Here is a 13,229-nt window from a genome sequence, read left to right as displayed (position 1 = left end):
CTGATTATTGAATGCAGCCCATGTTTAGCCTGTAAAACCAGTTTTCTGCCATGCCTGCTAAACCTCTTGAGTAAGGAAAAAGAAGAAGCCACAACTCGTTGTGTTTTATGACTGTAAAAGGTGAGATCCCATGCCCATCACCTTTATGCTTGAAGGGTTCAACAATAATATGTCAATTAATAGGTTCATACTCTCATATGTGGTGGACCTGCCCAAAAGCCCCCCAAAATTGGACGAAAATACACACTTGGTTGAAAAAAAATGATAAAGCAGCATATTGACCTGAAACCTGAGATATTTTTGCTGGGCATTCTACCGGACAAATATGACAAAAAGACTATATGTATAACCATATATTAACTGCAGCTAGAATTGTATTTGGGAACAATGGAAAAATGACAAAATACTGTTGGATGAGAGTGTAATTAAAATATTAGAATGTGCAGAAATGGACAGATTAATGCTCATTATTAAGGATAAAGAAGAAACTGAATAACGTGGGATGTATTTTACCAATGGTTAAACAATAGAAACAGAAGCTTAAAAAAAGAGTAAATGAATATGGAGAGAATTTGATGATGAAGAAATTATGTATTACTGTAATTGCCAGCGGGTGGTCAGATGTAGTCAAACCAGCAGGAAGTTGGAAGTTGCCCCTGGTCCCTTTATCTTTTTGCCCTTGGTCATTCTGTTTCTCTGTTTAGCTAGACAGGGAAATATCTGTGGCACAACAGGTCACTAGTCCAGTGTTTTTCTGTTATTTAAATCCTGTAATTGTAGTGCTCCTCCTGGTGAATCTTTAAGCTATATAAACAATTGTAAATAAATTTACCATAACTATTATTGAAAAGCAAACAAATTTCTAGGATTCTGTTCACATGATAGTGATAGCACTAGCAATAGTACTTAGACTTATATACCATTTCACAGTGCTTTACAGCCCTCTCTAAGCAGTTTACAGAATCAGCATTTTGCCCCCAACAATTTGGGTCATCATTTTACCCAACTCGGAAGGATGGAAGGCTGAGTCAACCTTGAGCCTGGTGAGATTTGAACTGCTGAACTGCTGGTGATCAGCAGTCAGCAGAAGTAGTCTACAGTACTGCATTCTAACCACTGCCCCACTGCCTCTTAATGATCCTCTAGGGATCAAATTGAAGGAACCCACTTGAAATGGCTGGTTGGCTGATAGAAGTCCATATGTGGGTCTCAAGGCTGAGTCTTACTACCATTATGACTTGATTGAATTATCACAAATAGTTGAAAAACTTAAAATATTTCCACAATCTGGGATATGCATGTGGAACAACTTTTGGAAATATCACGATAACTTTCCACGTAGTAGTAACAAATGATATGGCATATATTTGGTACAGATGCACACACAAACGTTTCGGTGTACATATATATCTCTGCTCTTTTCTTAAAAAGGTAGAAGAATTATATGAAGCATACAGCATCCAGTGTAGACTGCGAGATGGTGCTTCAAATATGAAACATGCTTTTTCTTTGTCTCCTGCCACTAAAGCATCAAGAGAGAGCCTGGTAGAACTCTACAAAAATCTCCAAGAATGTACAGAGGTACCGCTAATTTTACATTTCTTGATCCTACTTTTAGGTTCGATATCAAAAGTCATTATGGAATCTGGTTTTGAGAAATAAGTATTACATCTACATTCTACATTCCTAATAAGACTAATAAGTTTGAACTTCATGCCACTGACATTAGTTAGATCCCAGAGAGTTTGCATTGAGTTAAGTAACTGAGTTGGGGTGCTTCCGGATGGACTTAGTGCAAGCAAAATTGAAAGGAAAGCAGTGGTGGGATTCAATTTTTTTTACTACCTGTTCTGTGGGCGTGGCTTGGTGATGGTGGGTCATGTGACTGGGTGGGCGTGGCAAATTCTACATCATTCACGGCTATGCGTGAGTCACTATTTGCTAGCCGTTCCGCTCCGACTTGCCCTGGGCAAGTCCCTCCAGTGCAGCAGGCAATGGGGTGTGCGTGTGCAGCTGTCATGAGGATCAGGATGGTGACGGCAGTGGCTTTTTGACACATTTGAGACCTCTAGTAGTTTTTAGCGGCCTCCAGCCAGCTACCGCTACCAGGAAGTGGCTGGCAAAGAGATGGCAGCTGGGAGGCTTCTCACAGTCAAACCGAAAAAGAGAGCTTGCCTTCCAGAGTCCGAACCAGCTACTGCAGGAGGAAAGTAAGCCTGAAGAAAGAGGTGGGAGGAAGCAGGGCTAGGGCTGGGGCCTTTAAAGGAAGGGAAAGGGGGCGACGCGTGCCACTGACGAAAGGCGAGCAGGTGGCAAGCGGGTGGCAAGTGGGCGGCAAGCGGGCGGTGAGTGGGCAACAGCTCTGGGCAAGTCCATAGCTGGGAATGGCGCATTCCCCAACCCGGCCAAGGTGGGCAACAAGCAGGCAGTGGCTCTGGAGCAGGGGCAGAGCCGGAGAATGGCACCTGGCAAAGGTGGCCAGCAGCTCCGGGGCCTCGGGGAATGGTACATCCTTGGGACCCTGACCCAAAGTGAAGGGTGAGCGAGCGGTATGCATTGCTTACTTTTGGGAGCTGAGCGGGGGTCGGCGAGGTGACTGGAGAGGCGATTAGCTGGGCCATATGGCAAAGGCAACATATATGTAGGGCTGTGATGGGAAGGTCGAGGGAGCGGGCAGGGCAAGAGAGCAGCAACCAGGCAATCAGGAGACCAGGCAGGGGGTGGAGTCAGCCAGAGGTTGCTCCCGGTTTGTGGACCCAGGCCAAATTTCCCGTGCGGGTTCGCCCAAACTGGTGCAAACCGGCTGAATACCATCTCTGAAGGAAGCATTTGTAGAGGAAGCATGCTATTAATTGTGAAATAAACAGGTAGTTCTCAACTTACAACAGTTTATTTAGTGACCAGTCAAAGTTACAATGACACTGAAAAAGTGACTTATGACCGTTTTTCACACTTTAGACCACTGCAGCATCCCCATGGTCATGTGATCAAAATTCAGACACTTGGCAACTGACTCATCGTTATGACGGTAGCAGTGTTCCGGGATCATGTGATCACTTTTTGCGGTCTTCTGACAAGCAAAGTCCATGGGGAAGCCACATTAGTTTAACAACCATGTAACTAACTTTGCAACTGCAGTGATTCACTTAACAACTGACGCAAGAAAATGAGGCAAAACTCACTTAACAACTGCCTCAATTAGCAACAGAACTTTTGGGCTCAATTGTGGTCGTAAGTCGAAGATTCATTGTGAATGAGGCAGGAACAATTACGCAACAAAGTCTTATTTGGAAGTAATCTGAGAATTACTGTGGATTTCTATCAATCTAACCATTGTAATTACCATATTTTGGTGAAGTTGATGAGAAATGTGTTAAAGTACTTTTCTCCTTGTCTCCATGAACAGATTTAATCACACCTTAATCAATGTTACTCTTAACAATTCACGGGAAAGATAGAGCATATAAAGCATTTTTTAACCTTTTTAAAGGGCCTGCCAGCAAAGAGAGTAAAAGGCTACTCAAATAAACTATTTAAAAAACCCAGCCTTTCCAGGATACTTTTTTTAAAACAATTGTTTTACACAAGTGATAATGAGATGTGTTAAATGATAATGAAATGGGTTACTATACTTCCGTGAAAGGGCATTTCTCTATTTTTGGTTGCAGATCAGCCAGCTGTTCTCTTTTGTATTCCCCCGAAATTAGGGAGTCAAATCAAATAGCCAATAATCATGTTGAAAGAGTGAAAAGAACAGGTCCTTTTAATGCCAGAATACGCTCAGTCTCATTGCTCTGTATTTATCTTTCAGGATATGTGTTTGATTGAGGGGACCCTCGAAGTACATTTGGGAGAGTTTCACTTGAAGATGAAAGGTGAGCTGAATTGTTGAAACGCTTGGAGGGAGTTGATGTATGACATTAGTTATGAAAAATAAATCATAGATTCATAAAGATACACATCCTTGCCCTAACACAGTGGTGTCAAACTCAAGGCCCGTGAGCCAAATCCAGTCCACAGGGGGCTTAAATCTGACCTGTGGGGCCGCCCTGGAAACAGTGAAGTAGTGGCTCGTGGAGCCTCTGCCAGCAAAAACAGAGTTCAGGAAGGCAGCCCTCCCGAGCTCCATTTTTGCTGGAAGAGTGTCGCAGGAGTCCATGACAGTCAGAAACAGAGCTTAGGAGCTCATATTTTTCTGGCAGACCGCTTGGGCTACCACAGGCGCTCCCAACATGAGTGATGTTGAGTTGGCCACGCCCACTCTGGCCACACCCACCATGGCCCCTGAGGTGAAACACGACCCTGATGCAGCCCTCAATGAAATCGAGTTTGACACTGGCCATAACGAGGTGCTTCCCAGTTAGACTTTTATACTGAAATTCTTCATGTGTTACCAATAAGGAGAATGTTTCTAGCTAAGGATTGAAATAGAATAGAATATAGAATAATAGAGTTGGAAGGTACCTTGGAGGTCTTCTAGTCCAACCCCCTGCCTAGGCAGGAAACCCTACACCACTTCAGACAAATGGCTATCCAACATCTTCTTAAAAACTTCCACTGTTGGAGCATTCACAACCTCTCGAGGCAAGCTGTTCCACAGATTAATTGTTCTAAATGTCAGGAAATTTCACCTCAGTTCTAAGTTGCTTCTCTCTTTGATTAGTTTCCACCCATTGCTTCTTGCTCAGGTGCTTTGGAGAATAGTTTGACTCCCTTTTCTTTGTGGCAGCCCCTGAGATATCAGAACACTGCTATCATGTCTCCCCTGGCCCTAATCATCATCCACTAATCAAATGAGGGATCCTTGGTGCTCTCTGAGCTTGGTTGTTTTCTTGCTGATATTTCATTACCCAAACTAGGTATCTGCATCAGTGCAGGGAACAAAAAGACCAAAACACCTCCCCATCAGCAATCGTCATCCAGATGAGCGTAGATTAACTTCAGAATTAACAACAGACTACCAATTCTTCAACGCTTGCATTCCATTCACCCAAAAATGGAATGCGAACACTTTGAAAATTTTTGGATTAGCACCCTTTGCAATTTGGCACGAAGTTCTCCCCTGTTTTTCACCACTGCACACTGCATATATAGTAAAGAAAATATTTTCTTGATAGCCATCAATTTTAATATTGTCTCACTTATTAGTTTATACCCAAGCACATACTTAAGAAGTGGCCTGTGACTTGCAACAATAATTCACTTATCTCTTAAACATACAATTTAGTATGCTTCACAGTTCAAGTTTTCCTTGGTCAATAAAACTCACATCTCAGGTTCCAGTTTCATTGTAAAAAGAGGAATTCATTTTCAATATTGGCACCAACTGTAACCAGTGTTCTAGCTTTGCTTTGGCAAATCCACTTGTAAAACAAGATCGACATTCTTCAGCAACTAAAGGAATGCCTTCTGACCTTGAGATATTGTTAACTGGAATGTAGATTTCTGTAAATTTTTGAGCCACGTTGATACATTTTTCTTGGCAACTTTGTAGAACTGGGTTACCATTGCCTTCTTCTGAACTTGGTAGAGATCCTTCTTCTAGATCAGGGGTATTAAACTTGATTTCATTGATGGCCACATCAGTGTTGTGATTGAGCTTGGGGGGGGGGCATAGCAATGTGGGCAGGGTGGCCATGGCCAGAATGACATCACCAGTGTTGGGGGCACCTGTGGTGACCTGAGCGCTCTGACAGCGAAAATGGGCACCCAAGCTACGTTTTCGGCTGCAGCAGCCTCCTGTAACCCTCTGCAGTAAAAACGGAGGTTCTTTTGGGGGGGGGCTCGTGACCGAGTGGCCCTCGTGACCGAGTGGCTATTGATGCTGCCTCCCAAGGATAGTCCAGACATTCTACCTCTTAGCCTGGGGGGTGAAATTATACACCCCTCAGAGAGGGCCCGCAATTTGGGTGTCCTCCGGGACCCGCAGCTGACTTTAGAACACCACCTGTCAGCTGTGACCAGGGAGGCTTTTGCTCAGGTTCGCCTGGTGCACCAGTTGAGGCCTTATCTGGACAGGGAGGCACTTCGAATAGTCACTCATGCCCTCGTCACCTCAAGACTGGATTACTGTACTCTACATGGGGCTGCCCCTGAAGAGTGTTCGAAGACTGCAGTTGGTCCAGAATGCAGCCGCGCGAGCGATATTGGGTGTACCTAGATATGCCCATGTTGCACCCATCCTCCGCGAGCTGCACTGGCTCCCCATTGGTCTCCAGACGCACTTCAAGGTGCTAGTCATTACTTTTAAAGCCCTACATGGTTTAGGACCTGGCTACCTGAGAGACCGCCTCCTGCCACTTACCTCCCAACGACCATTAAGATCGCACAGGTTGGGCCTCCTTCGGGTGCCGTCGACCGGACAATGCTGGCTGGCGGCTCCCTGTGGGAGAGCCTTCCCCTTAGCTGCGCTGGCCCTGTGGAACAATCTACCCGTAGAGATCTGGACCCTTACCACTCTCCCGGCCTTCCGTAAAGCCACCAAGACGTGTAATTTTAATAATTGTATCTTTTTATCTTAAAATTTTAAATGTTTTTTATCTTGCCTGTAAGCCACCCAGAGTCCCAAGGGAGCGGGCGGCATACAAATTTTATTAAATTGAAATTGAAATTGAATCGTGAGCTCCATTTTCACTGGCAGAGGCACCGCGGGCTGGTCATTCGCTATTTCCAGGGCAGTCTTGCAGGCCAGATCTAAACACTCTGTTGTTCGGATCCAGCCCCAGGCCTTTAGTTTGACAGCCTTGTTCTAGTTAGATTGACTTCCTCAATAACAGCAGAGCTTTAGCTGCACGTATTTCAATAGATTACCCTGGAATCCATTCCTGTCTTTGAAACTTACCAGCTGGGGGGGGGGGGGGATCCTATCCTAGCGCTTGTGCTCTTGTTGGCATCTTGGGCAGAATTGCTGAAAGCATTAGGGCATCTTTCCATATCAAAACATTAATTATACAAATGATGCTCGCTGGGCCTTCATTTCTTGAACTAAGACAGATCTATCGTAATGATGGGCTTGATCATGCATTTTTGTATTTTGTATGTATGAATGAAGTTGGCGTAGGCTATGATTAGGAGGATTCATTTGCTGGAGAGATATGGAAAGAGAAGTTTTGGTATTAGCATTTCAACTCGTTTGCTGGGCCTCTAATAATTCGTGGGGCGTTTAGTTGAAAGGATGATTATGTATTTGGGGATCATCAACAATTTATGTTACTGGTTTCTTTTCTCAGAATCTATGAATTTAGGTTCTTACTTGTTTTTCTTTCTGTTTCTTTATCCAGGATTGGTGGGTTATGCTCGTCTCTGTCCAGGTGATCAATATGAGGTATAGTAAATAATAAATAAAGTAAGATTCTACATTTAGGCAAGAAAACAAAATGCACAGGTACAGTATATGTGGTGCATGTGTATGTGTATGTGTGTATACATACATACATACATACATACATACATATATACTGTATATACAGTATGCACGCACACACACACACAAAAACACAAATACAGTCAGTAGTAATTCTGAGAGGGATCTTGAAGTCCTAGTGGACAATCATTTAAATATGAGCCAGCAATGTGCTGTAGCTGCCCAAAAAGCTAACACAGATCTAGGCTGCATAAACAGAGGGATAGAACCAAGATGGCGCAGTGGTTAAATGCAGCACTGCAGGCTACTGCTAGATCAGCAGGTCAGCGGTTCAAATCTCACTGGCTCAGGGTTGACTCAGCCTTCCATCCTTCCGAGGTGGGTAAAATGAGGACCCAGATTGTTGGGGGCAATATGCTGACTCTCTGTAAACCGCTTAGAGAGGCCTGAAAGGCCTATGAAGCGGTATATAAGTCTACTGCTATTGCTACTGCTATAAGATCACATGAAGTGTTAATACCACTTTATAATGCCTTGGTAAGGCCACACTTGGAATACTGCATTCAGTTTTGGTCTCTATGATGCAAAAGAAATGTTAAGACTCTAGAAAGAGTGCAGAGGAAAGCAACAAAGATGATTAGGAGGCTAAAACATAGAAAGAACGGTTGCTAGAATTGGGTATGTCTAGTCTGATGAAAAGAAGGACAAGGGGTGACATAATAGTGTTCCAATATCTCAGGGGTTGCCACAAAGAAGAGGGAGTTAAACTATTCTCCAAAGCACCTGAGGGCAGGACAAGAAGCAATGGGTGGAAGCTAATCAAGGACAGAAGCAACCTAGAATTAAAGATAAATTTCCTGACAGTTGGAACAATTAATCAGTGCCTCCAGAAGTTGTGAATGCCCCCAACACTGGACGTTTTAAAGAAGATGTTGGATAACCATTTGTTTTAGGAGTTTCCTGCATAGGCAGGGGGTTGGACCTCGAAGGTCCCTTCCAACTCTGTTATTTTATTCTATTCTATTCTATTCTATTCTATTCTATTCTATTCTTTAGCAAATTATTGAAAACAGATACTTTGGTATTAGTATTAATCAGAAATTATTTGTTCCTGGGTCCAACTCCTGACATATCTAGGTAGAAAGAAAAATCTCCTACCTGAAATCCTATATAATTGTATAGTCCTTGTAGACATGTTTTTTTTCAAATCCCCCCCCTTCGCCCCAACTCCCTCGTGCTTCTTTCCCAAATATGTAGGACCAATCAGCTAAATATTTTTTTTGCCCTCTTCAAGACGAGCTCTAGACCCATGTTTAGAAATAATCTAGCTGACAAACACAAATAAACAGCACTTGGTTCATTAGGCAACTTAACAGGTAGCCCTCAAATTACAACAGCAATTTAGTCCAAATTTCTGTTGTTAAACGAGACAGTTGCTAAGTGAGCCTTACCCCATTTCACGACTTTTCTTTCCACAATTCTTAAGTGATTCACTGCAGTTGTTAAATTAGTCACAAGGCTGTTAAACTAATCTGGCTTTCCCATGGATTTAGTTTGTCGGAAGGTCGCAAAAGAAGATCACCTGACCTGGGACACTGCAACAGTCATAAATATGAGTCAGTTGCCAGGCATCCAATTGGGTCAAGGGATACATTGGGCTTGTATATTTGTATGATAAATATGTTCATTGAATGGAAAGTCTGTAATTTCTGTAGCTTTTGAAAATAGCCCTGAAGGGTAGCACTAATTCCATAGTACGTGGAAATCCACCCAACCAAGTTGCAGTTTTAGTTCTTCCTACTTTCTCCTCCTCACTTTCCTTCTCAATTGACTTGACTCACATCTACTTGATTGTTGCCTTTATTAGAGAGTGAGAGACAGCTACCTTGGTCTTTAAACAACGCAAATGACCCATTGGGATCCCCATATCAAAACAACTTACCTTATGTGCGGCCAGAATCTGAAAATAACATTTAACACAGTATTTAAGCAAAATGGTTTGGTTGAGATCAGCATATGTGGAACTGATTGGGATAGATAGATTGGTGACATCAAAATATAATGTGATCATATTTTATATACAGTATATATGTATATGTGTACATATGTATGTATATCAGAGGTGGGTTCCTACCAGTTCACAACTTATTCGGTAGATCCGGTTCGTCAAATCTACCGAACCGGTTAGAAGAGGTTCCACCAGTGGACCCGGAAAGCAGGCCACACCTACAGAAGAGGTTCCAAATTTTTTTGAAACCCACCACTGGTCCTTGGATATGATTATTCTACACTATCATGCTCATATTTATAAAACTCAGTGCCTCTGTGAAAGGTAAGGATGACTACTGCGTTTGTGGTGCAATCAGAACATTGTGTGTGTTGAAGTTGTTTTAACGCAAACCAAAGATGCCTTTTAAAAAACAAGTTGACATCATATTCTTATGCATGCCAGTGCTGTGTGTGAGGTAATTTAAGGTGGCTCTGACAAGTGTCGTCGGCATCTTCATATCCGGTCACATGGGCAGCAAGCCACTCCCATCCGGTCACATGGGCAGCAAGCCACTCCCACAAAGGAGGCCACACCCACAGAGTAGGTTCGAACAATTTTTAAAACCCACCACTGATGTATATATATATGTGTGTATATATATATGTGTGTGTTTGTGTGTGTGTATGTATGTATGTGTATACATACATACGTACATACATACATACATGTATTTTATTCCAATTTCATTTAAAATGATATTTTATCCAATTTCATTTTAAATTGTTTTTATCAGATTTTAGTAATCATTTGTGTCTGGAAGTCTGCACTTTGATATGGCCCAAGGGCTAATCCATAAAGTAAACTAACTAACATCTCTATCAACTCAAGAGGGAAACTACCATTAGTACCATTAGCATGTAATATGGAGTGCACTCTGCCTGTAAATTTTTTTAATGCAGTTTGCTGATCCAACAAGAATAAGTTTCCCATCAATTCCTGCAAACAACAACAATAACAACAAGCCCAAATGCATTTATGATAGATTTTCCTGTCTCTTGTTTGCATATCGCTGTAGGTGTTTATACGGCTGGGGCGCCAAAAGTGGAAAATAAAAGGCAAGATTCTGACAGATGACAGTCAAACTTGGGACGAGGAAGAAAAAGTTTTTATACCCAGCCTTCATGAGAATTTTGAAATCAAGGTAAGAATGTGCACGAATGGAAGCCTTCTTTGGATAGCCAGCAGGGGTATCTGCAGGGTATAGTGTTTTTTTTTTTTTAAAGGCAAGATAATAGCCATGAAGGTGTGATCAAAGCCTTTCCATTTTACAATGTAAAATCTACATTGGAAAAAAAATCATGCAGTTTTGATTGTACCATTTGAGCTGCCATCTTGACTTTTATGACCTTATTCTCTGGTTATCCTGACTTGTACTGCTAAGTATTTGGTGCATGTTTCTTTCTCAATGGAAGTCTCATAACATTGTCCAACAAGTTTAAGATCTGACACCTTGGATCAGCAGTTGGTACTTGATTGACATTCTAAGATTGTATTTCTTGTTCTTCCATTTGTGAAACATTTTTATTGCTCCCCTGTAAGTGATGGAATAATCTTAATTGTGATGCTTTATGATTAAAAAATGGGTAGAAGGACTAAGACACAAAAATCGTTAGGTTATTGATAGCTGAGAGCAGCTGAATCCTTATTTAACAAGATTTATTGAAGGCTAAGAAAAGAGCAGCTTCGTGCCTACTGGTGAAGATGCTCACTTCCCACTTGGAAGGCTGAGAATACAATCCTAGATAGGGGCAGATATTTCTCTCCAAGGGCTCAAAGAAAAAGAAAAATCTGCTGTGAACTCCATTTGATGATAGGAAGGGCATCCAGCCAGTAAATACTCTATTCCAACCAGTCATCTTGACTCTATCCTGAATTAAGGCATTATAAGGTCATAAAAAGGAGTTTATTGAAGACTAAGAAAGAATGCCACAGAAAACTCAACAATGGCTTATTTTCATTTTAGAACCCAATTTGACTTTCTGTTTCTTGGGATGGAGTCTTTGTCTCCTTTTAACAGCCTTTTCATTGAACTAGTAGCTAGGCTGCTCTCCTGTTTCTAAACAATTGAGAAATGTGTATGTGCTTTTTCAACTGTCTCTTGAATATTTGGGTGGGGGGGTTGCAAACAAACCACCACTATACTCAAATGAATCTTAACACTAAACAGGCTTCACATGTTATTTTGACTATAGCTTCTAGGTCAGGGGTGTCAAACTCAATTTCACTGAGGGCTGCATCAGGGCTGTGATCGATCTTGGGGGCCGGCCAGGCATGGCTGACTGGGTGGGCATGGCCAACTTGACACCATTCACTGGGTGTGGCCAGCTAGGTGGGCATGGCAAGCTGGGTTGGGCATGGCCAGCTTTATCCCCAGACTGCTGGCATGTTTACTCTTTGCATTGGGTAGATTGGGCCGAAACCACGCTGGGCCAGTTTCGTCTTCTTATTGGGTAGACCAGGCTGAAGCCATGCTGGCCCGATGTTTCATCTATTCCAAGATGAAATATCCAGTATTCCATGTGTAGCCTAGAAAGAGTGCAGAGAAGAGCAACAAAGATGATTAGGGGACTGGAGGCTAAAACATATGAAGAACGGTTGCAGGAACTGGGTATGTCTACTTTAATGACAAGAAGGACTAGGGGAGACGTTATAGCAGTGTTCCAATATCTCAGGGGTTGCCACAAAGAAGAAGGAGCCAAACTATTCTCCAGGGCACCTGAGGGTAGAACAAGAAGCAATGGGTGGAAACTAATCAAGGAGAGGAGCAACTTAGAACTGAGGAGAAATTTCCTGACAGCTAGAACAAATAATCAGTGGAACAACTTGCCTCCAGAAGTTGTAAATGCTCCAACACTGGAAGTTTTTAAGAAGAGATTGTATAACCATTTGTCTGAAGTGGTGTAGGCACGGGGTTGGACTAGAAGAACTCCAAGGTCCCTTCCAACTCTGTTATTCTATTCTATTCTATCTTCACATTGGGTGGACCAGGCTGAAACTACACTGGTAAACCCCGCCAAAGTCTCTTACATTTTCCAGGATGTAAGGAAATCCTGGAAAGGCTGGATCTGACCACATAGCGGGCCTTGAGTTTGACACCCCTGTTCTAGGTCCTTAATTGGCTTGCTTAAGTGTATTGTGTGAAGTTAAGGGTGCACTATTTAAACTGAAAAAAAAATGATTCAGCCAAAGCAAATCCTTGTAAACATGTCTTTCCATATCCTAAAGAAAAAAACTGTATTAATTGGCTTTTGGTTTGGTGTGAAAGATCAGGACTAGTGTGAGCTACCCGTTAAACTGATTTGTTGCTAATCATGTCTATGCACCAGAATCTACCAACTAACCATTAGGTCAAGGAAATCCAAGAGGATTTCGACTTAATTGTTTTGTGGCTATGTAAGTACTCTAGACTAATTCCACTTACTCTGTCCCAGGTTCTGCCATTTCTACCCTTTTGCAAAATTCTCTGGAATAATCGCCTGCTTGGAAACTTTTACATTCTGTAAGCAACTGTTGCAACACTGCTTGTTTGCTGGCAACACTTCTCTTGTGCTGGCAATGTGGTTTGTTGGGGCGGGTAGGCAGAGCTCTGCTGGAAAGAATTCCGGATTCCTCTCCAGCCAAGCCTATGGAAATGTCCTTAAAATGTTCCTTTCTTCTCTACATGATGAGAGGTTAATTGAGATGCACTATGCAAATGTTGTGAGAAAACATGCAGCTCCTTCATTGTGCCAATACAGCTGAATTATCTCCTCCAAGTTGGAGGGAGAAGTAATAGTGCTGGCTTTTCTACTGTTGGCTAATCAGGATTCCACATGT

General features: G+C 42.4%; 1 protein-coding gene across 1 annotated transcript in view; it reads left to right on the top strand.

Moving 5' to 3' along the window:
- Window positions 1-13,229, top strand: part of RIPOR3 (RIPOR family member 3) — a 143,585-nt gene that overhangs the window by 82,374 nt on the left and 47,982 nt on the right. The window contains exons 7-10 of the mRNA XM_032218282.1: window positions 1,432-1,581; window positions 3,812-3,875; window positions 7,281-7,324; window positions 10,429-10,554. Of these exons, the coding sequence (XP_032074173.1) occupies window positions 1,432-1,581; window positions 3,812-3,875; window positions 7,281-7,324; window positions 10,429-10,554 (384 nt within the window). The remainder of the gene's footprint in view (window positions 1-1,431; window positions 1,582-3,811; window positions 3,876-7,280; window positions 7,325-10,428; window positions 10,555-13,229) is intronic.

Source organism: Thamnophis elegans, chromosome 5 (assembly GCF_009769535.1).
Source record: "Thamnophis elegans isolate rThaEle1 chromosome 5, rThaEle1.pri, whole genome shotgun sequence".
In the NCBI taxonomy this organism is placed as follows: domain Eukaryota; kingdom Metazoa; phylum Chordata; class Lepidosauria; order Squamata; family Colubridae; genus Thamnophis; species Thamnophis elegans.
This window is presented reverse-complemented; position numbering and strand designations above follow the sequence as displayed.